Below are 26,197 nucleotides of genomic sequence, written 5' to 3'. Positions count from 1 at the left end.
CATTCGGAGGTTATTATAATTCGGGTTTTCAAATTTTTTTTACAAATATAAATAATTTTCATTCAACATTTTCACTTCCGAAATTGGTTTGACAGTTCACTGTCCCAGCAGCGATGCGTCTACCTATATTCTTCCACCATAGAAGTGCTATCAAAACAAATGCAACCTGTTGCATTAATTTTGAATAAATATTTAAAAAAAGAGAAAACTGATTGAAAGATCATACTTCCTTTTTAAAATCATGTTCTACATATCCCTACATATTTAATTCGTTACAAAAATTGAAAGATATTCCCTAGCATACGTTGAAATAAGCATTCTGAAATCAATTGAATTTGTATATTTTCTAAACAATTTTCAAAAATTGAAAATAATACAAAAGCATACATAAATAAAGTTGACATGTTAAACTAAGAAAATAAAAAAATTAAAATCATATGATAGTTCCGCCCTACCTGAAGGAATTTGAAAAAAAACAGTGAGTGGAGTAATCTAAGTTCACATGGCACGTTATTCGTTCTCTATTTGTTTATTTAAAAAAATCTACTTTATTCCCCAGGCAGAAGATCGAACAAAGATTTTGTTTTTGTGTGTCATCGGAAGTCGACTTTCTTATCCCTACTTTAGTGCAATGAAAGGAAAATTGGCGCGGAATCTTCGAAAGATACAAGGACTTACCATCGAATTTGTTCGAATTTGGAACAGACCATAACTTGAACAGGACATATTAGTTGAACAAGAATTTTAAATCGACTATGGAGTACTCGGTTTTCACCCAAGTCCATAGTCGAGTTCGGCAAACGATAGTAGCAACTAGTTCCGCGCTCTTTAGTGAAGATGTTCAATTTTCTCACGTCTCATTCGTAAACAACAGAGTACCCCGAGTCTTTGCTTTCTGTTTATTTTTTATCGGGTATTCCTTTGTGGCCTTCATATTCGTTTGGTTGGGACTTTTCATTTTTTTCCAACGCTCGCAACGAACAACCAACCAAACGAAAGCGCACAGCTTTAATAACAAATTAAACAAATTAAAAATAAAAATACACTAGAAAAATAATAAATTATGGCTGCAGCACGCTCACGGAGATCAAATGCTGGTAATAGAATAGCAAAACTTTTAAATGAAGAAGAAGAGGATGAGTTCTACAAAACATCGTATGGTGGTTTCCAAGAGGAGGAAGAGGATAAGGAATATGTGTAAGTTGGAACATAAAACATAAATTATGAAGGAAAATCCTATATTCTCCTCAATTGTTTTTATTTTAGGCAAAAGGACGAAGAGGAAGATGTCGTAGATTCCGATTTCAGTATTGATGAAAACGATGAACCCGTGTCGGATCATGATGAGGAGGAGGGAAAGAAAAGGAAACGTGCCGGTATTAATACAAAGGCTTATAAGGTATTTCTATAGAAATGTTTGATGGTATCCATGTCGTTGTTTATTACTATATTTGTGTTCACAGGAACCTGCCAAACCCAACAAAAAAGATGAGAAATCTGCAGCCATAAAGAAAAAGGTTACAAAAGTTGTTAAACGCAAAACTCGCGCCAAGTTCACAGTTCTTGACTCGGGCAGAAAATCAATTCGTATGTCTACGGCCATAAAAACACAGGCTACCAAAATCCGTCTCAAAGAAATGGACGATGCTCGTAAGAAAAAGAAAAAGGTTGTACGAGTAGAAGAATACATGCCGACACAGGAAGAGTTGTTGGAGGAGGCCAAAATTACGGAAGAAGAAAATCTCAAATCACTGGGTAAGTAATAGCGGTAGTCTTAGTAATATATCAAAAGGAGTTTGTCCAATATTCCTTTTTATGCCCTCCACCATACTATGGAGGGTATATAGATTTAGCCATGTCCGTCTGTGTGTCTGTCTGTTGTAATCACGCTATCTTTCGAACAAATTGAGATAGAAGGCTAAAATTTTGCACATATGTATATTTTGCCAGTGTGCAGGTTAAATGGGCCATGTAGGCCCAAGTTATCATATAGCTCCCATATAACGGTACCTCCCGATATTCGGTATTTTGATGATTTTAGCGACATTATTCACCGGAATTGTTTCAAATTTGGCATTAGAAGTTCGTAATGGATACTACAGCCTAAGACAGAAAATAATCTGTGTAGGTCCACGTCTTCGTATAGCCCCTATATAACGGTACCCCCGATATTCGGTATTTTTGATGATTTTAGCGACATTATTTAACGGAATCGTTCGAAATTTGGCATTTGAAGTTCGTAATAGATGCTGCAGCATAAAACAGAAAATGGGCCATGTAGGTCCACGTCTTCGTATAGCCCCCATATACCGTACCCTCGATATTCGGTATTTTGATGATTTTAGCGAAATTATTTACCGGGATTGTTTCAAATTTCGCATGTGAAGTTCGTAATGAATACTTCAGCCCATGTCAGAAAATTGTCTGTGCAGGTCCACGTCTTCGTATAGCCCCCATATAACGGTACACCCTATATTCGGTGTTTTGATGATTTTAGCTACATTATAAACAGATTTTTCTTCAAGTTTCGCATTTAAATATGGTAATAACTTATGACAAAAGTTGTCTATGCAGGTCCACGTCGTCGTATAGGCATTCGGTATTTTTAAGATTTTAACAGAATTTTTAACGGATTTTATTTTTTTTTTTGGAAATTGTCAAATTTGTACCAAATGGTGGAGGGTATTAAAAGTTCGGCCCGGCCGAACTTACATCTTTTTTTCTTGTTAAATTTTGCATGAGAACTACGATTGGTTCGTAGACGCTTGTAGGACTGTATTTTTAACATTTTTACTAGAATGTAAAAATATGTACTAAATAAGGTACAAACATGTATTAAGGTTTGAGATATAAACTATGGCGTAGATATTTAAATTCGCTTAAAAATTGTACTTTGAAGCTAGAATTCTGAAGATGGTTAAAAATATTATGCAAAATTTAGTTTCCAAAAATTCCATAATTGTTCGTACTGAATAAGGCGACTATACTACTTGGTGCGAGTTTTGAAATTTTCCACGAATCTTCCCAACTTACCAGAATGTATTAAAAATTACAGACGAACCGGAAACAATGGTTGGCTTTGCGCAAACATGTCGGACGTCAGACATTTGTTTCACTCGCGGTAGCTCTGCCCTACAATATTTGAAAGGTCCTTTAGAAAATATTTCATCTTCAAAGGTCTTCTGGAAAATATCTTAATATCATGCATTCAAAGTCCTTATGAAAATATTCTTTAATGACAATAGTACAAAAACTACAAAAACTTCTTTTGACAATAAACTTAGTAGTTTTTGCACCATTGCGATTTGACTCTCTGCATTTCAAATCACAATAAGTTTTTTGACGGCAACTTTAGTTGCCAGATGGCTTGCTGGCCGACCTTATACAGAGTTGCCCATATTCGACGGACCCATGACTCTTTGGGCCCATTCCAATCGACGAGGCTTGTCCGCAGGCAACATTCTTTGCGTCAATTGAATTTTGTACGGGAACAAATGCAAATCAATGCGAATAATCCGTTGTAAAGTGGACCAAGCCATGCCCAACTGCTGAGAACGGCGTTTTCGGGATGTTCTTGGGGACCTCTCAACACTGGCTCGTACGGCAGCGATATTCTCGGCCGATCGCCTTGGTCGACTTTTATATGGCCTCTACGGATTAGAAATAGCCTTACCAGTCGAAAATTTTTCGTATAAACGCTTAATGGTGTTCTTAGAAGGAGCACTTTAATGTTTTAAAAGCACGTTGAGTTTTCACAATTGACTTCTTCTGTTGAATGTAAATTTCAACTATTTCGCGTGGCGTGTATTGGTTCATGGTAAAAATCTGCTTGAAATGACGCTTCAAACGCGGTATGTCATTAAGCGATGTGACATCTCTGTCAAAAGTTATGGCGTTGCCAGATGGATCCGTCGAATATGGACAACCCTGTATATGCCATGGTTCGAGATCAGGGCACAACTACAAAATGTAGAACAAAGCATAAATACATTTTTTTTCTTTTGGGGCCCTTATTCTGTCAAAACATATACACATTTGGTGTATGTGTATGTATTGTTTTGAATAAAAATAAATAAATAAATAATATGAAATTATTTCAAATTCGGTTGCAAAATAAATGCATATTTTCGACGCTAATGGGCAGCTCATTGTACAATCTTGGAATGAATCTGTATTGTCCTACTACTTTAGATTCAACCTGGTGAAAGAACCTCAAAATTGCATTCTTGTTTCGCGGGTTTTCCTTAATATATGGATTTGGTTAAAAAAAATTAAGAATAAACAAAACCAACTGTTTCATATTTTAAAGTCTATTTGACACTATAAGACTCCAGCACAGAGTTGCATTTTTATAGTTTCTTTGAAGTTGAGCATCCTTTCTTTTTGAGCCATGGTCACCATTGTGATTTGGCTTTCTTCGAATTCCAAATGACAATTATTGTTTTGTTCCAGAACCTAAAAGAATCTATTGTTTTTTTTTTCGATATCATAAATGAAAACTTGGTTATCGTCATGGTACAATAAGTAGGTAAAACAGCTTCTTAAAAGTATAGTTAATAGAGCCCTGCGGCTATGCCCGCTTCCTGTTAGACCCATCTAAAATTATATACAACAAATTGTTGCCATTTATTTCATATTTTTTCTCATTTTTAAAATGAGTTATATACACGAACAAAATTGGCAGAAGTCGGGCACACATAGAAAAAAATTGTAATAAGCTGGTATCTCCACCTTACCTTTGGATTATCGTAGTAAAAAGTTTTACATCCTTGCAGTTCTAGGACAGAGCATATGATTTTGACAGTAAACATGGTTATCAGATGCGCTTTCTTGCCGATCCATGTTGCCAAAAGAAATAAATGTGATTTGAAATTTAAAGACTGTCAAATAACAATATTGCAAAAAACTATTAAACTTATTGTCAAATTGTTGTCAATGGCTGCCAAAAGACTAAGCTCTGTCATTTTAGGGGTTACACTTCTCTAAAACTTACTTCTGAAAAGCTGTCGATTGTACCTCTCAAAGTACTATAGAAAATAGTTATTTAAAACTCGGACTGAAGCTCATAAAATGATAAAGAAATTATTCGCAATTAATCCACGAATGCATTTTGTTACGGCAGGTTTTATATTGCTTTTTAAAACGGGGTTTTAAGTATTTATGACAGCAGACATTATCAAATCATACAAATTCATATCTGACGCTTTGGGAGTATTTGACAGTCCCCTAGAAAAATTCCTTAAAAAATCCTAGTTTAGCAATAACACTCGGATCGATCTGACTTTTTTTCTTTTGATAAATCTTGGTTAACTGACCAAGTTCGGACAAAAAACCGAAATATAACTGTTTTTTAGGACCGAATGCGTATCAAATAAAATTTATTAAACTTAATTATACTTAAAGATTATCTAAATATCCGGCCTTGGGCTGGGATTAATACTTTCTATAAATTTCGACTACGTGGCCAAACTTTTTCCTAAAACTAAAAGTTTACCAAAGTAGCCGTTCTTATACCGACAGGTACAAATTACGGTACCTCAGACAAAATATTCCTTAAAATGTTTATGATTTATGTTAATAACCCGAATACCCTTAACTCACAAACCGGGTTTGCCATCTTAACATAAAGAGACATCATTCGAAAGGCAATTTCTTAAGCTTACATATCGGTTCTAAATACCGGTTATATTTCGGTTTTTTTAGTCAGGAGGCCAAGATCTATGTATGGTATAAATTTCAGACCTATCCGCTGAGCTAAATATTGCCGAAAACTACAATTTTTTAATTGCTAATAATTTTAGAAATATAAAAAATAATTGTAGCTTGCCAAAAACTAATATTTATTTTTAATTGCTAATAATTTCAGAAAAAAATTGTTGTCAAATTAGCCACTAAAGTAGTCGTTATGATTTATCGATAGAAATAATGTTAAATTCACCGGCAATTAAAGCTACGAAAGTAGTTGGTAATGGCAAAAATATTAGGGAATCCCACTTTAGATTATCTTTTAGATAATATTTATAAAAACTCACGATTGTAGCTCCAGAACACGAAAATATTATTTAAAAAAACTTTACAAAATATATTATATATTTAAATTTGCAGAAAAATTCCACAAAATGGAACTGGAAAAGAAGAAAACACGTCCCACCAAACGTGTATTTACAGGTCCAATGATACGTTATCAGTCAGTAACAATGCCAGTTGTACGCAAACAAACTCGTGGTTCTGTTGCCCCACATGATCCTAACGATCCAAAAAGCAAATGTGAACGGACATTTATATCATTAGAAAATGATTTTGATGAAAAAGTTTTTCACGGTATATTTAAGAGTAAAAAATTACAGAGAAATACACCATATCTGTGTCCAATTACAAAGTACGTAGCTATACAAGTTTAAATTTGAGTTTTTTCCTATACAATATTTCCCTTATTTCTCTTTTGCAGATTACCTGCCCGATATTTTGATCCAGTTACCCAACAACCTTACTACAGCATACAAGCATTTAAGATTCTAAGGGAAGCCTACTACATGCAACTCGAAGAAAGAGGCAATACTGACAATCCAGAAATGCAAAAATGGCTGGAATGGCGTAAAATGGTCAAGGAAAATCGCCTAAAAGCCCTTGCCAGCAAAATAAACTCGTAGTCATAACCTCCTTCACCCTTGTTTTACCAATTAATTAGAACAGATTAAGATAGTTTTTATATTTTACTTGGAATGATTTTATTATAGACATGTTTCTATATCACTGATTTCCTAGTATTGGAATAATATAACATTTAACATTGATTTTTATAAACTATAAAAATATTTCTAAAAAAATAGTAAAATTAAATGATCATCATATTAATTTGACACATTTCGATTTTTCCTTTATTTTTTTTGGCCACATATGTATTTCAATAAACAACATACATATATAAATATATTTTGTATAGTAGAAAATACGGTTTGTAGTAAAAAGATATTTTGTAACATTAAATGCCAATACGTTGTTTTTGACTGTTTGGAAGTTTTGCCTTCCGTTACTAAAGGACAAAGTACGTTCTGCCATTATTCATATCTAAAAAGTAATAGCCATTATTTATTACATAAAAGTAATAGCAATATGGAAAGACATTTAAAAGTAAGAGACTTTTATATTTTCTTTTTGTCCGTTGTGCAAAAAACTTGGTTAATGGATGTCCTAAGAACACTCGTTACATTCCATTGTTAAATACAAAACCCAGCTAAACTTGCTCTCAATAAACAACTGTACTAAACTAACAAAAACAAGTCTAGACATGACGCCGTCCTTCGGTTACATCAGCACCATCAATCTGTGATTGTTATATGAGTGTATCCTCATCTTGACCTTCATATACCATTAAAAGAGAATGCTGAGAAGGCGAGCGTCCCAATGTCAAACCACCCAAAGATCCATCGGGTGAGAGCAAACCGGTTTGTAAACTATTCGTATCACGATAACCGGACGTGGAAGATGTCTGTGATACAGAATCCCAAGATATTTCTCCTATCGGTTTGGGATGTTCTTCCTGGGACAAAGCAGTAACCTACGAAAATGATATTTTAGAAACTTCATAGTAATGCTGATGACCACAACTTACAATACTAGGCGGTTCCATGGGTGTTAAACGACTACGTTTCAAGCGGAATGTTTTACGACTGGCTGCTTTAGTTCTTTGCAGCCGTGATCGTGTATGATCACCTGAACTATCTTCGGCTGGACTTTCTGGCGACAGTGGTGTGGTGGATGTTTCGCCCGAGGAATGTCTAAATTCAACGGATGACACAAAACGCAGTTTCGGTGGTTGGGCCTTGAACGGTGCCTGTTGTAGACTTTGTGAGTGAGATAATTGCGATGTTACCCCAGATGGAAGAGCTGTGGCAATTGTGGCGGAACTGGTGCCTTGACTAGAAGCAGCTCCCGAACCGGATGCACCACCAGCACCAATAAGAGTAGGAGCTGAACCAATTGCTTGGTCACCACCACTGTGACTTTCGCTGGTCGTGTGATGATCTTTGCCCGTTGAACTGCTAGAAAGTGATTCTCGGGGGGGATGTAGCGTTTGTTGGGACAGTGTATCACTGGGTGTACAGATGCCACCTGAACCGCTGCGAGAATCAATAGGTGCAGCCGAAACATGTGAGTGAGTTGCTTGCCCTGTAGTGGTACCAGTGAAAATTGAAATTAAAGAAGGTCGTTGTTGGGATTTATTATGTGCATCTGTACCGCTTGTGGCTGCCGGGGTATCGCTCTTCTTTTGGTCGGAACTCTCACGATCTGTAAGATTCGACAAGTGAAATACTAGTTGCATACGAATATATGTTTCTTACTGTCACGATTTTCTTCCAATTCCTTTCTTAGCTCCCTCATGTCTCGGGCCAGTTCTAAGAGTAAGGCTCCCTTGGATTTTATGCCACCTTGAGGAGGAGTTCCTCTTAATCTTTCACGGATAATAAACTGCATGTGTCGTTCATGGTCTCCAATTGGCGGCTGGGAGATCTAAAACGAGATAACAATATTTAAGAAGGGATTTCTTTGTTTTGGAATTCACTCGCTTACCTTGTGCAAAATAAAGGGCAACAAAACTATGTAAAGTGGTGTCCTGTGAGTCACAACAAATAACAAGAAACTCCACAGGTCCGGTGCAGCTTCATTTCTTCGCCCCAAATCCCGCATTACTCTCACAATTCTTGGCCATTCGGTGGACAAACGACTCTCAAAGCATATACATACAATTCTCAGGGCCAAAAATGCTGCCTGGTACAAAGAACCTGCAATTCTTGCCGGTCTTTTGGCATCCCGACTGCCAGTAAATGTTAAAGATCCCGTTCTCAAGTCACCCCCAACTCGATTGATTTGTGAAACCGCTTGACCGGTGCGTCCCGCTGGTGGACTCATGGCATTGAGCACGGCAGTTAACAAATAACTAACATCGGTCATTTTTAGCTCACCCACATCGGAAACCCCGCTTCCGGAACAGACTTTCAAGCACAGAGGCATTATTAAATGCATTAGATATCCTTCGGCCTTCTCCTGGGTGGCAAATTCTGCACTACCGCCACATATTTGCACAAGAGAAAAACAATCGACAGGACTTACCACCTGGAGAGCCACCAAACGCACTACCGTCGAACAGATGGAGGCCGGGGGATTCTGAGACATAAGGGCAGCCCCGGCGCTTGATATACCTTCCGGAACCGAGGAACCGGGTTCATTAACAATGAGATTTTGTACGGTGCTTATTAAGGTTTTCATTTGTTGCCAATGCAAGACATAGGGATGGCGCACAATGGTTTCGTGAATACCTTTGAGTAGACCTGCGGCTGCATCCCAATCCGTGCTACGTCTTATGGAAGGTTTCTTAGAGATTTTCAAAAACACTTTATCGACACGTCTCAAGATGGTAACTAAAGCATTGCGCAGTGTATCATTAGACCATTCAGCTCGAGGCAATACAGCCTGCATATAACGTTGCAAACCCCGACAGGCCATTGATTCGGGATCATAGGGAGATACTTTGAGCAAAGAATGAGCAATGTCGGCCAACCGTATGTGACATTTGGCATCTAAAACTTCGGTCGATTTATTATCGTCTTTGGGCATTTTCTTGGAGAGTTCTTGCAGGCGTGTTGTGGCTTTGCTTAGAAAATCTCCCACCACCGAAAGTAAAACATCTCTGGGTCTGCGATATTCGTTCCTAATCTTTTTTGAATCCTCCCCGCAATCGAATGTATTTTTCGTACGTGGATCATTGATGTATTTCGAATGAGATTCTTCTTCAAAGTCTAGTCCAGGGGAATAGGGTGGTCCCCGACTGTAGTTGCGTTGCGATGAACCCTTGTGATCGGGACTGTTGCGATAAGGCCCATTGTAGCTTTTTGCTAAACCTTCACAGTTGTGGACCATAGTGCGTATGGCCACTGCCAGCTGTAAAATAATATCACGTTCTGACTTTCCTTGTAAAGGGATGTAGCTGGGCGATTGGATTTGTTGGAGATAGCAGGGTAAAATGGCTTCCAAAATTATCTGAAAGAAAGACAATTAGACAGACACATAGTAATGCATTCATTTCGGAAATACATACCAACATTTGATAGCCTCTCGTGCTCTCTGCCGAATAGGAAACCACCATTACACATAGAGTAATGCAATCCAAAACAGTAACATCGCCATCTTCATCGTGATAACAAAAATCAATGGCCTTTAAGGGTTTTGGTTCCTTAACCAATTCAGCAATATTCAAGGGATCTGGCGAAGGATCTTCCAAACTCAGCAATAAGTTGAAGAGGCAACTGGATTGGACCTAGAAACAAACAAATTGTATTATAATTAGAAACAAAATAACAAAATGCATTTATCTTACCTTATGGGCATAACCATTGGGGCCATCCTCGTCGGTATCCAAAATAGCTGATACCGAACCAAACATTTGCAAAATAAATGGTTTGCGATTCAATAAATAGAACTGTTTCACCGCATATTCAATGGTTGTAGTAATAAGTTTATTTGTCTGATGCAGAGAATAAATTTGTAGCAGTGTCGGCATTATCATAAAATACCCATTTGTCGAGAAAATATTCTTGAAGTTAAAGGCAGCGTTGATGTAGGTAGCCATAACATAACGCATAATGCAGGAATCCTCCGCATGCAAGAAAGCCGCTCCCGACAACACATTCAAAAATAATTGAATATCGGCTGAATACGCAAAATTGCCAGCCATGGCTTCAAACATTCGCGCAATTAGACGCACCCACATAAATTTATGCAGGACATCTAAACCCAACAGCACTTTGCCATATTCACCACTTTGATGTAAATCCAAATCCACTTCCAAAGCTTTACGTGGAAATGATGGCAACTTCATGAGTTCTTCGTGTAAGAAGACGACACGCTGAACAACCATATCGACATTCTTTAGAATGGCCCAAGTTAGATGCACTTTGCCAATTTCGACAAATTTCTTGGTCAACTCTTGTTTTTGTAAGGCCAAAAATGATTCGTCCGGTTTGAGCAGGACTAAACGAACCTCAGGATACTGTGATCGTTTAAAGAAGTACAAGTCACGTATATACCAATTTGGATTTAGTATTTTATCTGAAATGCAGAGAAAGAGAGGATGAATGTTAAATTCTTGAAGATGTACTTTGAATAAGGTAAATGTTCGAACTTTTCAGAAAAACTCCGCCCATGGAATAGAACTGAGAACAAGTCTTGTTAATGTTTTCTTAGTCAGTTTTTGCCAAAGTCCCATTTTCTATATGATCCACAGTAGCAGGAGTAGACATAGGCCCGGTAAATAAGATTTTCGAAGTAGTGAATAAGCTTAGAAAAACACCACACAAGTTAATATTAATTACAGCAGTGATGGTATCACGGCAGTGTAGATATAAGCCAACTTAGGAGACATTAGAGAAACAGAGAAGCAAAAATCAAGGGAAAGGGGCTTCTTGGCATGTTGATAAGGTGATAGTGAATGATAACACAATGTATATATTACTGGCTGATTGGAAATCAATGCCTAGACGAAACGGGTGAAACTAGAATCTTGAAATGTTGCACGAGGCTCAGTTTTGTGTAGGTGTGTGATAAGTACTAAAATGTACTAAAAATTGTATACTTTGTATTGCCGAAACGGAATAAACTAGAATACTTAAATTCGAAATAAGAGACACTGATGGAGTGCGGGATATATAGATTTTTGCCAATTCGAACTTTAAGCTTACAAAAAGTTCTAAAATTGTACCATTTGGTATTATGAATGAAAATCAAAGTTGGAAAGTAAGTTTAATATATGAAGGTGGTTAGGAAATTTTGTACAAGTTCACGAAAAGTGGATGAAATGATAGTGCATGTAATCTGAAATTTGGTGTTAGGGTTGTTCCGGAAATATGTACTTTAATTGTATTTGTACTGGATGAAGGGATAGAGATAGAATTAAAAAAAATAAATAAAATTTAATATTTAGATTGCTGATGGTATCTGTGTTTGAGATTTAGCAGTGCGTCCTATATTTGTACGAAAAGTACTCAATTTGGTATTAGGTGAAGGGGTAAGGTTGAAATCCTAAAATTTGATATAGATGTCACTGTTGGTGTCTGTGGTTAAGATATGGAGGTGGTTTTGGATATCTAATTTTATATACCTAAATCAGGTTTCGGCAGAACGAATAGAGATAAAATTGTGAAATTTGATATTTAGATAAGTGTTGGTATCTGAGGTTGAGATTTGGAGGTGTATTTGGAAATGTGTACGTTAGTTGTTGGAAAAGTACTAAATTGAACGGATTTTAGTATTGGGTAAAGGGGTAGAGCTGGAGTTCCGCAATTTGAATTTAAGGTCTCTGTTGGTATCTGGTCTTCAGATCTGGTTTGTTTTTTTTCAGAAAGTGCTAGGAATGAGATATGCAGATTGTTTTGGATATGCGCACTAAATGTTACAAATACAAAACTGGAAGTTTGCCATTGGTGGGCAGTGTTATTACCCCTGCTGTGTTCACAAATTGGAATAATTCAAAACAAATGTTAGGAGTTCTAGGTTGTTTAGCTTTTAAACCATCTAGTTTAAGATGCTGTTTTTCACAAGAATGAAAGGAAAATATGTAAATTTTTAACTACAAATGCTGAAAGTCAAGTAAATCAGTATTATTTTATAAGCTCATCTTAGAATTATGGATAAAAATTCATAAATAACCGGTGAAGAAACGTCAATCGACTATATGATACCCTACACCACTATGTATATTTAGTGGAGCTACCAATAACAAATATTTATATTAGGAATTTATGTGAAGCAAATTATACCAACTATGAAACTTTTATGAATGCTTTAAAGCAGTCATAATTTGAAATTGGACGAAGCTAATATATGAGAGCTATATTCAACTCTGAATCTATTTCCGGCAATTTTGACGGAGACATTTGTATTCTCGTACCAAATAACATTGATAAATTATATTAAGAAATATATATCGGAGTAATAGATATATGGAAACAAAGTTTTGCTAAATATTGTATTAGTTTCCATCAAATGTCATATGAATTCGGTTAAATGTGCAAAAACCCACTCCATTTGGGATGATATTAACCATTCGGTGTACAATAACCGTGAAATCGGGTAAAAATATGTATGGAAGCTATATGTAAATCTGAACCGACCTCGATAAACAAAATATCATTGTTTGCGAGTGCATATTACGAGTGTAAGGGACTTAAACAACAAATCGGTAGTATCTGCGAATGTCAATCAAACTTGGGATGATATTAGATATTTGGTGCAAATCGTATAAAAATACAGGGTGAGATGGAAAAACTGCAACCAATTTCAGACTGCTGTCAATTCTAAGCCACTCGTCCGATAACTGTTAAAATTATTCCAGTGACAGCTCATTATATTGTTTACGAGTGTACAAAAGCATTTAGGTGAGAATTTTCCAGAAAAAAAGTTATTCGTGATAGTGTGATTCCTTTATATTTGGCTGGAAAACCACAAGTGGCTATCGTTAGAGCACTCCAGCATTTAAATTTGAATAAATCTTTTGTGTCTCGTACCATCGCTCGTTACCGTGATACTGGTAGCGTGACCCGCCGTCAAGGAAGTGAAGTGTACGGACGAAAACACCAACATCAGCAGCAGTGATTTGAAAACTAAAGAAGCGACTTGATCGAAACCGGCGTGGCAGTGGGCGAAAAATGGCTCGTGAGCTGAACATATCGCAATATTTCATTCGGCAAATATTGAAAAATGAGCTCGGGGTAAAGCCAAAAAGTGCAAGAACTTACACCACAACAGAAAGAAAATATACTCAAAAGCGCTAAAGAGTTGCTCCGCTTGGCCGAAAGTGGTGAACTGCCGAATATGGTTTTCTCCGATGAGAAAACATTCGTTGTCCAGCAGTTTGTAAACAAACAAAATGATCGTGTTTATATTGCCAAAGATGTCAGCTGAAAATTTGCGTTTTCGGTTGGCCACCAGAACTCAAGCGCCGGACATGGTGATGGTGTGGCCCGTATTAATTGACCGTGGCATCAGAATAAATGCCGAATATTATCGCGAAAATATTCTGGAGGGTGTATTAAAGCCTTGGGCACGCAAACATTTTGTCCGCAGACCTTGCACATTCCAACATGTCTCAGCACCATCGCACTCAGCACGCACCAAAATGAGGTTCCTCGCTTCATTTCAGCGCACAATGTTCACCAAAATCTACGGATACCAATCCGTTGGACTATTGTGTCTGGGGTATTTTGGAAAGCAAGGTTGGCACTGAAAAATACCAAAGTGTCGATCACCTCAAGCAAGCGCTTCGTCGGGAATGGGCCAAAATACCGCAGAGCAACATTCGCGCAGCGTGTGCCAAAGGTGACATTTTTGGCTTTCTTTCAATAAAATTAAAAAACGTGTAAAAATTATGGCGATTGAGTTTGTTGCATTTTTTTATCTCACCCTGTATATATAATATTTATAAAAGACATTTATTGTGTATACTATTACTTACTGCTCTTATAGTCCACCAAACAATAATTATCTACGTTCTTCTCATCCACTGGATAATAGTCCAAAGCTTCTTTTAGCAATTGACAGAAAAGCGTATCTTCCTGCACGGGAAACTGGGAGGGTATATTGCAATCATCATCCGTTGGGCCATGGACAACGATTTTCTTAGCAGCCGGCACATTGGCAGTTAAGAGAATCGATGCATCACATTGTTCCTTACGGAGAATCTGTTTCAAGTCCTTGAACATAATGCCGTGAACACTGTGGACAACCATCCATAAAATGGATAACGCCGAGCCGACAAGCTGCCAAAATATCAGAAAATGAATATTATTATGGTATGGTGATATTGTATTACTCATGGACAAACCTCCTGTTTAAGGTCATTGGATGATCGAACATAGAACATAATATAACCAATAATGGAGTTGTACAAAGCAAAGGCAGCCTGCTGGGGTAGACGTGGAACAAAACGTATCAAGTGACGTAATAATTTAAACATTTGATCTTGGCGATCGCGTGTTAGGCGTTCAAATACATAGCGCAAGAAGAGGGCCGACTCTTCAACCAGGCATACCCAAATCACCTGATAGGCTACCTCATAAACTGCATTGCCATCTGAACCGATGGCAGCATCATCCAGACAGCCAACAATTTGCATAACAGAAGAGCACAGAACCGATGGAAACAGTGAATGGGAATGATGTAAATGTGAGGACATGCGTGTTCCATCGATTTCCTCTTCACCTTCATGATCTTCATGTTCCATACCAGGTTCATGGGAAGCCTGTTGGCTAACGGGTATGGTGGTAATTAAAAAACTGTGACGTTCGGCACGTTGTTTGTCGCGTTGTTGGCGCAAGGCGTTACGTATGGCTTCTGTTTGTTGCATTTTACGACTCTTGGTTGCCGTAACTGAGAATAAAATGGTTAAGGGAATAATTAGGAACTATCTGATGAGAGAGTTTTTACAATGCGTCTACCTTTATATCCCACATGACGATCCTGATTCAAAGTAACATCCATATCTTTGGTTTGCTGTACCGGCATCCATGGCGGATCCACAACTGGCAAACTTTCAATGCCAATTTTTGGCGAGGGCAGTGTAAATTCAATGCCACCTGGTGGTACCTTGAAGGTCACGTCGTGAGCATTTTCTTCCATGCGTGGCCAAACATGAAAACGGTTCTTCCACAAAATCAAATATCTGAAAATAACGAAAGCAGGTGTCAAAGAGAATATTTCAAGATATTTGGCCTGCTCCTCACCTTTGTATGGCCCCAATTCTAACATCCGGGTCCTTGTTCTTCAAAGCCCTTTGCATAATGTCAAAGGCATAGTTTTGTGCCTTAACCGAACCCATTAGGAAAACTGCAGCCGATGCCGATGCTGTATCTTGATTGGTTTCCAACAGCAGTTCCCATGCGGCGGGCATTGCTTCAATTACCATTTCTTCGGTTAAGATCACTGCACCTTTGAGCATTGTTGCAAAGGGATAATGAAAGAGGCTGCGTATATGAAAACGTATAAATTTCAATATCGGTGGTTCTTCCTGTTCTTTTTTTTCGCGTTCTTGGCGAAAAGCTTTAGCCAACTTTTCAGCCATTTCCAAATCCGGATCATCACTGATGCGATCTTTACGCGATAGGCTGTCTTTACGTTTCGATGGTGATGTCTGTGTCGAACTTTGTTCCGAGACTTTACGAGCCGATCGAGGACGTTGCTGCTGATGGACTTTAGATGAAGAAATAACTGTGGGCTCCAAGTTTGGATGATCCGAATCAAATGTAAAACCGAATTCTTCACCATAAACCTGCAAAAAAAGAAAAAAGTTTATTTTTTGGTCGATTTTTTTTTAAAAATTGTTAAAATCGTGAGTATGTTTTTCAAAATCGTCAAAGCTACAATCGTGGATTCGTGGAAACTTTCAAAGGACCTTTTGTGGATCGTGGAATTTTTAAGGAGACATTTCAAGACTATTAGGGGTTTTAGTTGCGATCGTTGGTTTTTCAAAGATGAAAAATATGAAATCGGGATTTTGCCTTATAAAGGGGCTATAACAAAATGTGTTTTAGAAACATCATCGCGGATTTTAAGCAATATTAGGGCTACAATCATGGACTTATCAAGGACGGATTTTTTAAAGAACTCTTCAAAGCAACTAAAGCCATAAACATATTTATTTCAAAATATTTTAAACTAGCAAGGGTCCGCTAATTCATCAGCAAAAATTCCACCTTAAAATTTTAGATTTGTTCCAACAGTTAGTGTAAGGCCTACTGCAAAAGCACAATTTGTTCAGTTTGACAATTTTTTTACTCAAAACTTCTTATATCCTACTAAATTTTCAGACTTTCAAGGTTTTATAAATTATTCAAGTTTTTCCTTTTTCGGAAAGAATAATAGGAAAATGTTTACCTGTAACACCAAAAAGTCTTTAATTTTGAAGTTTGCCGGGGAGGACATTAGTAAAACCATTGAAAACCATTCATTAAAGGACATTAGTAAAACCATTGCAAGCCATTCAAATTTTCTGCCCAAAACTTTTTCAACGTTTCCATATGTAAATTCTAGAAATCAACGGTGACCTCAATATCAACATCAGACCTCTAGGTCAAACCATTTATCCAATACCAAATTTAGTAGCATTTAGTACGCATATCCAATACAATCTACATCTCTCCACCCTAGACACCAACAGTGATCCAAACTGTATACCATTTAGTACTTTCGCACAATTGTATACACACTTCCAAATTTCAATTCCAGATACCAACAGAGACGTCAATATCAAATTTGCGGAATTCCAGCTCTATAACTTCGCCCAATACCCAATTTGTTACAAATTAGTACTTTTCGGATAATAATAGTACACATTTCCAAAATCACCTGCATATCTTAACCACAGACACCACATAAAATTTTAGGTTTTTAGTTCTATTTTTTTTATTCTTAAAAGGCGACCTCCATACCTCCATTCTAGATACCAAAAGTGACATTAATATCAAATATGCGGATTTCAGCTTAATTTTTTCGCCCAATACCAAATTTGGTATTATTTAGTACCATTATAGTACACATTTCCAATACCATCTCCATATCTTAACCACGGACACCAACAGTGAAATCTGTATCAAATTTCAGGATTTCAGCTTTATTCCTTCGCGCAATAACAATTTATTACCACTTAGTACTTTTCGAACAATTATAGTACACATTTCCAAAACCATAGACATCAATAGTTACAACCATAGACACCAATAGTTACATCTATTTCAAATTTCAGTATTTCAACTCTATTCCTTCACCCAATGCCAATTTTGGTACTATTTAGTACTTTTCATACAATTATAGACAACGTTCCAAAACCACCTCCATACCGTAATTATCCAATTTCAGAATTGTATCTCTACCCCTTCGCCCAATACCAAACATAGTATTATTCAGTTCATTTCGTACAATTATAGTAAACATTTCCCGAAACCACCTACATATGCTAGGTTACACATGAACAGCGAGTTCAAGCACCCAATACCAAATCTAGTTCTATTTAGTATTTTTGATTCACGTTGAGAACACATTTCCAAAACAACAACTTTATTACAAACCTACTACCAAAAGGGACCCCAATACAAAATTTCAAAATTTGAGCTAAATTGGTTCACCCAAGTCTAAATATTTCAAATTTAGTACCATTTAGTACAGTTCGGATACTTAATATACATTTCATATATTCAAACTTACTTCACTTCATACATCAAACTTACTTTCCAACCTTGATTATCCTATCAAATTTCAAGTTTTTACCTCTATCGGTTTACATAGTACCAAATAGTACCGTTTCAGAAGTTTGGTAACATATTAAAGTTGGAAAACCCTTTGATACATCTTTCCTGCAGTCTATCAATGACTTTCATCCAATTTTTTTAGAATGCAAGTTGATTCCGTTTGTCCAATGCAAAGTATTATATTTTCAGTACATTTTTGTACTTTTCGTATAATTTTAGCACGAATTTCCCAATATCCAGCCTTATCATATGCCTACGCACCATACTAAAGTTCAAGATACTACTTCAACCGTTTCTTTGGGCGTTAATTCGATATTCATGGTTCATGAGAATTGCAATCGGGTATTTTCAAATAACGTTATTCAAGGGATGTAAAATCAATAATTATAGACTTCAAAAAGAACTATTGAAGAAGGGAGCTTATTAACCAAAAATAATTTTTAAGGACTGTAATAGCGGATTTTTTTTTACCTTGAGGACTTACAAGGGCCATAGTAAAAAAAAAAATTAAAAATATATTTTTAAGGTGTAAGGTGTAATCGACGAAGAATATTTTGTAAATTGAAAATCATTTAAAAGAAGTAAGCAAAGGCTATAGACGTGCGGGGCCGACGATGTGATACCCTGAAACACTACAATATGGTAGGAATCCCCTTATATCCAAATCCATTTTGGAAGATTTCGCTTTTGAAATAGAGCATTGCCCAGATATTACCCTTAGTTTTGTGAACAGGGACATTTGCCCAATATTTATGCACTCCGTTGTGCTGTTAGTTACAGCTAAATACAGGTGAGTTAAAAAAAAAAACAAAGTCGAGCGCCATATTTTTTACATTTTTTTATTAAAATGTCGGAAATAGCATCAAATTTTAGAATAAGTTCAGATATGTACGAATCGGTCACCTTTGGCACGAATTATGGCCTTTAAACGGCCAATGAAACCGTCACACGCTGCCCGAATGTTGCTCAGCGGAATTTTGGCCCATTTGCGGCGAAGCGCTTTCTTGAGGTGATCGACACTTTGGTATTTTTTAGTGCCTATCTTGCTTTCCAAAATATTCCAGACACAATAGTCCAACGGATTGGTATACGGAGATTTTGGCGTGCCCAAGGGTCCAGAATATTTTCGCGATAATATTTGATATTAATTCTGATGCCACGGTGGATTAATATAAGCGGAGAGTGACCATCGGCTGTTATGGCGGCCCACACCATCACCATGGCCGGCGCTTGAGATCTGGTGGCCAACCTATGTTCAATTGACCTCTATGCAAGTAAACACGATCATTTTGTTTGTTTACGAACTGCTGGACAACGAATGTTTTCTCATCGGAGAAAGCCAAATTCGGCAAACTCTTTTGAGTATATTTTCTTCTTGTTGCAGTATAAGTTCTTGTACTTTTTGGAGCTCATTTTTTAATATTTATCGAATGGAATATTTCGATATGTTCAGCTCACGAGCCATTTTTCGGCCACTGTGACGCAGGTTTCGATCAAGTCGCTTCTTCAGTTTTCAAACCATTGCTGCTGATGTTGCTGTTTTCTTCCGTACACTTCCTTGACGTCGGGCCACGCTACCAATATCACTGTAACGAGCGATGGTACGAGATCAAATTTAAATGCTGGAGTGCTGTAACGATAGCCACTTGTGGTTTTCCAGCCAAATATAAAGAAATCACACTATCACGCTTGAATTCCATCACGAATGACTTTTTTCTGGAAAATTGTCACCAAAATGCTTTTGTACGCTTGTAAACAATATAATGAGCAGTCACTGGAATAATTTTAACAGTTATCGGACGAGTGGCTTAGAAATGACAGCAGTCTGAAATTGGTTGCAGTTTTTTCATCTCACCCTGTATAATACAATGGTCATCTAAGATGCTTGACTTCTTCCCAGTCCTTAAATATCTTCTCATGCAAAATTCCGTGTCGATTGGTAAATTGTGTGATCAGCAAAATTTTCCTGTTTTTATTTATTAAATAGTTTGCGATCATCTCAAAATGCAAGAGGCCCCTCTGTATCTCCAAATTTAGACTCATCTATATGATTTGATTGTCTACGATATTTGGCTATATTCGGCAACGAAATCGGCATAAAAAAGTCAGAAGTTTGCCATTTGTGTATTTTGAACTTCGCCTGTAAGTTATTTTCAGCGTTGGTATTTTTTTTATACCCTCAGCCATTTGGCTAAAGGATATATATAATTTGATACGGTCAAAACGTGACTAGTGGAAATAACGGTTTTAGACCCTAGTTCTCTTTAGATGAAATCCGTTTCAGAACATTTGGAGTCGATCTAGCGATGTCCGTCCGTCCGTCCGTCCGTCTGTCTGTCTGGCTGGTGCGTACGATAACTCTCGAAGCGAGTATCCGATTTGGTCCAAACAAACATCGTGATATTTTTGTCAAACTTAGATCGAGTTCAGAGATGGGCAGTATCGGTCCACTCCTTCTGATACCACCCCCACAAAAGTTCGAAATTTTCAAAAAATATATTTTTGCACAGAAAAAGAAAGGATAATCCGATTTTGCTCCAACTTTGCAAATCTCAATATTTGCGTCAGTCCTAGGTCAGGTGTGAAAATGGACAAAATCGGTCCACCCCATCAAGTACCTCCCCCACAAAAGGTCGATATTTTTAATATCCATTAAGCTCATAAAACGCGAAATTAACAGCGGATCCAATTTAGACTTGGCACATCTGAATATTTCTATCAACACAGGATCTGTTAGAAAAAACAGTAGAGATCGGACCATTCCTTCTGGTACCTCCCCCCCAAAGGGTCAAAGTTTTGAATAACCAAAACGTTTATAAAATCCGAAATAAGCATCAGGTTCTCTTTATATTTCACACATCCCATTATTTCCACTAACAAAAAATCCGTTGTGAAGATGGGATATATCGGTCCACTCCTTCTGGTACCTCCCCACGTAGGCTCAAAATTTTAAATATCCATGAAGCTCATACAAAAGCGAAATTTACATCCGATTCTATTGAATACTTGGTACAACTCAATATTTCCATCAACGCAATATCTGTTATAAAGATGGTAGAGATTGGACTATATCTTTTGCTATCTCCCCAAAAAAGGGTTCAAGATTTTGAAAAACAAAACGACCAAAGAAAGCGAAATAAGCAATCAACACTCTTCAAATTTCACACATACAAACGTTTTTGCTAATACTGTATCTGTTGTGCAGATGATATACAGGGTTGCCCATATTCGACGGACCCATCTGGCACCGCCATAACTTTTGACAGAGATGTCACATCGCTTAATGAAATACCGCGTTTGAAGCGTCAGTCCAAGCAGATTTTTACCATGAACCAATACACACCACGCGAGCGATCTGAAATAGTTGAAAATTAACATTCAACAGAAGAAGTCAATTGTGAAAAAAATGTGAGAAGTGCGCCTTCTAAGAACACCATTAAGCGTTTATACGAAAAATTTTCGACTGGTAAGGCTCTTTCTAATCCGAAGAGGCCATAAAAGTTATGGTCTATTTCACCCACTAAATATTACCCGATGACTATCCAAATTGGAAGGCTTCTGCCCAGCCCTAAGCTCTAGCCCCATGCTATGTCGATTGGTTCATAACTGCGACCTGTAGATCAACTGCAAAAACAGAACATTTTTCAGTTTTTCCATTTCAACCATTTCTATTCTGATCATAACCCCACCTCCAGTAAAATTTCGTGAGGATTCCAAGAAAATTGGAGGTATTACATTGAAACTTTGGATATGTTTGTGTAGTGACAGTTGTTTTAATTAAATTTAAAAAAAATATGTTTTCGAAAATCCGAAGACGCTTACAATTTAAAAATGGTCAGTAATCAGCTTTTTAGGAACAGTGTTTAAAATAATGTCTAACTTTTGCTATAAATATTATTTATATGTTTACACCCTCCACCAAAAAAGTATGGAGGGTATATTAAGTTCGTCATTCCATTTGTAACTCATCGAAATAATCATTTTAGACCCAACAAAGTATATATATTCTTGATCAGCGTAAAATTCTAAGACGATTTAGCCCTGTCCGTCCGTCTGTCCGTCTGTTGTAATCAACGCTACAGTCTAAACGAATTAAGATAGGAAGCTAAAATTTTGCACAGATCTCTCTTTTGTCTGCAGGCAGGTCAAGTTCGAAGATGGGCTATATCGGTCCACGATATCGTATAGCCTCCATATAACGGTACCTCCGATATTCGGTATTTTGATTATTTTAGCCACATTTTTCAATGGAATTGTCTTAAAATCCACACAAGTAGTTCCTTGTGAGTACTTTACCCCCTGAGAGAGAATTGTCTATACAGGTCCACGATATCGTATATCACCCATATAACGGTACCGCCGATATTCGGTATTTTGATGATTTTAGCCACATTTTTCAATGGAATTGTCTGAAAATCCACACAAGTAGTTCCTTGTGGGTACTTTATACCTCGGCGGAGAGTTATCTATATAGGTCCACGATATCGTATAGCCCCCATATAACGGTACCCCCACGGTATTCGGTATTTTGATGATGTTAGCCACATTTTTCAATGCAATTGTCTTAAAATCCACACAAGTAGTTCCTTGTGAGTACTTTACCCCCTGAGAGAGAATTGTCTATACAGGTCCACGATATCGTATATCACCCATATAACGGTACCGCCGATATTCGGTATTTTGATGATTTTAGCCACATTTTTCAATGGAATTGTCTGAAAATCCACACAAGTAGTTCCTTGTGGGTACTTTATACCTCGGCGGAGAATTATCTATATAGGTCCACGATATCGTGTAGCCCCCATATAACGGTACCCCCACGGTATTCGGTATTTTGATGATTTTAGCCACATTTTTCAATGGAATTGTCTTAAAATCCACACAAGTAGTTCCTTGTGAGTACTTTGCCCCCTGAGAGAGAATTGTCTATACAGGTCCACGATATCGTATATCACCCATATAACGGTACCGCCGATATTCGGTATTTTGATGATTTTAGCCACATTTTTCAATGGAATTGTCTGAAAATCCACACAAGTAGTTCCTTGTGGGTACTTTATACCTCGGCGGAGAGTTATCTATATAGGTCCACGATATCGTATAGCCCCCATATAACGGTACCCCCACGGTATTCGGTATTTTGATGATTTTAGCCACATTTTTCAATGGAATTGTCTGAAATTCCACAAAAGGAGTCCCTTGTGGACATTTAACCCCCTCAAAAAGAATTGACTATATAGGTCCACGATATCGTATATCCCCCATATAACGGTACCCCCGATATTCGGTAATTGTCTGAAAATCCTCACAAGGAGTCCCTTGTGAGCATTTTACCACCTCAAAAAAATTGTTTATATATGTCCACGATATCGTATATCCCCCATTTAACTGTACCCCCCGATATTCGGTATTTTTATGATGTTAGCCACACTTTTCATTGGAATTGTCTTAAAATCCCCACAAGTAGTTCCTTGTGAGTACTTCACCCCCTGAGAGAGAATTGTCTATACAGGTCCACGATATCGTATATCCCCCATATAACGGTACCCACCGATATTCGGTATTTTTATGATTTTATCCACATTTTTCATCGGAATTGTCTGAAAATCCACACAAGGAGTTCCTTGTGAGTACTTTACACACAGACATAGATTTGTCTTTATATCCACAATATCGTATATCCCCCCATATCGGCACCTTCCTATATTAGATATTTTAAAGATTTTAAAAGAATTTTTAATGGATTTTATTTTTTTTTTGAAAATTTTCTAATTCGTTCCAAATGGTGGAGGGTATTAAAAGTTCGGCCCGGCCGAACTTACTGCTTTTTTACTTGTTTTCTTATAACAGCGACATAAAAAAACACTTGGCGTAAGCAAATAACTCTGAGTGAAATGTTGGCGATAGTGAAACACTTCTCGCCGGTACGACTTAACCAACAACAATAGTAGTCATGACAACATTGTTATCAGTGACATTGTTGTTGTTAGCTTTTGAGTCATTCATCGTCTACATCATCATTTTGGCTTCTCTTGTAATAGCTAAACGATCGTGCCCTTTATTTCCTAACAAACGAACGAAACAAAATGTAAACTTCGGAGAAGACACATTTTGAAGTACAAACTTTATTATTTTACTGTAATAACGTGACACCTACACTTTGGGTCTATTTCGTCGTTTTGCTTTTCTAATCATCTAACCGCAGGTTTGGCATTCCGCCTCTTTAGCTCAGTGGTAGAGCACTGGTCTCGTAAACCAGGGGTCGTGAGTTCAATCCTCACAGGAGGCAAAATTGCTCTTTTTGTTGGAAAAAAACATTTTTAAAGGAGAAAAATGATTTTTCAGGTGGTAAACAAAATATGTTTTTAGGAAAACCCTAGTAAGATATCAGAAGTAAAGTAGAAATAAAAATCAAATGTCGTTCGTTGGTAATTGAATTGGTTTATAACGACTGAACCCACTTTTTCGAATAGTTATATTTGCAAAAAAAAATTAAGATATCGGTTTGAGAACTTTTGACTAAGTCTCCAAAACTAAGTACTTATTTGAGGGCGGAGGAACTGGTCTCGACTAATTTTTTAAAGCTATTTATAAATAATTGGTGGGAAAAATGTATAGTAAATCATCAATTGAGTATGACTTGACCGACTTGACTCTAATTTTCTCCTGTTGTTTGTAATTGCAGTTGGAAGGATTTTATTAAAGACCATTTTGATAAAAATGTCCAGAAAAGTTTAAAATTGGAAAAATTGAAACTTGTTTTTTGATGTGGAATTTTGTGTGTAACTGTTCCGGAAAGGCTTTTCTAATGGCAAAACTGAATATTCTTCTTGAATAATTAGGAAAATTTTAAAAAACCGCAGATTTTGTATGTTATTGTTGATATTGCTAGGTGGTTTTGGAAATGTGTACTAAGTGGAATTTATTTACAAAATGGTATTAAATTTGGTACAATTTGGTTTTGTTTGAATATGTACGAAAAAATTACGAAAAGTACTAAACAGTATTAAATTTTGTATTTGGGGAAGGTATGGAATTTAAAATTTAGTATTAGGATAATTTTTTTATTTACCTGGTTCTGGTCGGTACCGCTATATTTAACCACGTCAAAATTCGAAAATAAAAAAAAAACCTGAATAGTAGAATGAATATACCCTTATCGTATGAAGAGTATAGATGAGTTGTATATTATGATATGATACGGAAGTTACTCTTGGTGTCCGTTGTTGAGAGAGGAAGTTCGTTTTGCAGATTCTCACTATAGTTGCACAATATTGGGTAGTGAGGTAAATTAAAGAGTTGAAATCCTAAAATTGTATTTTAAGGTCTCTCTTGGTATCTGAGGTTAAGATGAGGAGTTTGTTTTGAAAATACGTACTATATTTGTTCGTAAAGTACAAAATGCTACTTAAATCGGTATAGGGTGTAGGAATAAACGGGAATCAACTCAAATTTGATATTTAGGTCACTGTTGTTTTCTAGGATTTAGATATGGTGTCGGTCAATTTTTATTATGAAAAGTTGTTCAAATAGTTTTACATATCTGTGCATAGGACTGTCAATATAAATATGAGTTTTAGCATAGTCTCCATATAACTGTATCTTCAGATATTTGGTATTTTGATGGTATGTGTCACACTACCGGAAATGTTTCAAATTTTCTATGGTAAGTTCCTAATGCTTACTACAGATTGTGATAAAAAATACCAATGCAGGTTCACGTCTTCGTATTGCCCCTGTATCAGTATTTACATGAGGTCTATACCATATTTTGATGACTTTAGCAATATTATTCACCGAAATTGTTTCAAATGTCGCATTGGAAGTTCTTAATGGGTACTACAGTCTGTGGCAGAAAATTGCTTCTGCAGGTCCAAAGGTACCTCTCAATATTCGGAATTTTG

At 36.9% G+C, this 26,197-nt stretch overlaps 2 protein-coding genes and 1 non-coding gene across 6 annotated transcripts in view; 2 read left to right on the top strand and 1 right to left on the bottom strand.

Annotated features, from left to right (window-relative positions):
• The first annotated feature begins 513 nt into the window (after positions 1 to 513).
• On the top strand, positions 514 to 6,860 carry LOC101899546 (vacuolar protein sorting-associated protein 72 homolog). The gene is made up of 5 exons (XM_059127146.1): positions 514 to 1,197; positions 1,267 to 1,399; positions 1,464 to 1,755; positions 6,106 to 6,379; positions 6,449 to 6,860. The coding sequence occupies exons 1-5, from the start codon at positions 1,064 to 1,066 to the stop codon at positions 6,648 to 6,650; spliced, it is 1,035 nt and encodes a 344-aa protein (XP_058983129.1). The 5' UTR covers positions 514 to 1,063; the 3' UTR covers positions 6,651 to 6,860.
• Positions 6,852 to 26,197, bottom strand: part of LOC101899704 (protein unc-80 homolog) — a 62,167-nt gene continuing 42,821 nt past the window's right edge. For 3 of the 4 annotated variants that reach the window (XM_059127141.1, XM_059127142.1, XM_059127143.1), the window contains 10 exons: positions 15,774 to 16,318; positions 15,489 to 15,712; positions 14,876 to 15,420; positions 14,507 to 14,810; positions 10,376 to 11,106; positions 10,097 to 10,315; positions 8,572 to 10,038; positions 8,343 to 8,511; positions 7,613 to 8,289; positions 6,852 to 7,558 (listed from right to left, as the gene is read on the bottom strand). In XM_059127141.1, the coding sequence (XP_058983124.1) occupies positions 7,334 to 7,558; positions 7,613 to 8,289; positions 8,343 to 8,511; positions 8,572 to 10,038; positions 10,097 to 10,315; positions 10,376 to 11,106; positions 14,507 to 14,810; positions 14,876 to 15,420; positions 15,489 to 15,712; positions 15,774 to 16,318 (5,106 nt within the window). In that variant the 3' untranslated portion in view covers positions 6,852 to 7,333. The remainder of the gene's footprint in view (positions 7,559 to 7,612; positions 8,290 to 8,342; positions 8,512 to 8,571; positions 10,039 to 10,096; positions 10,316 to 10,375; positions 11,107 to 14,506; positions 14,811 to 14,875; positions 15,421 to 15,488; positions 15,713 to 15,773; positions 16,319 to 26,197) is intronic. The other variant, XM_059127144.1, reaches the window with a different exon arrangement.
• TRNAT-CGU (transfer RNA threonine (anticodon CGU)) lies at positions 24,511 to 24,582 on the top strand. Its single transcript has one exon. It is a non-coding gene; the product is annotated as a tRNA-Thr (tRNA).

Source organism: Musca domestica, unplaced genomic scaffold (assembly GCF_030504385.1).
Source record: "Musca domestica strain aabys unplaced genomic scaffold, Musca_domestica.polishedcontigs.V.1.1 42, whole genome shotgun sequence".
Classification (NCBI taxonomy): domain Eukaryota; kingdom Metazoa; phylum Arthropoda; class Insecta; order Diptera; family Muscidae; genus Musca; species Musca domestica.
Note: the sequence above shows the minus strand (reverse complement) of the source record. Positions and strands in the feature narration are given on the sequence as shown.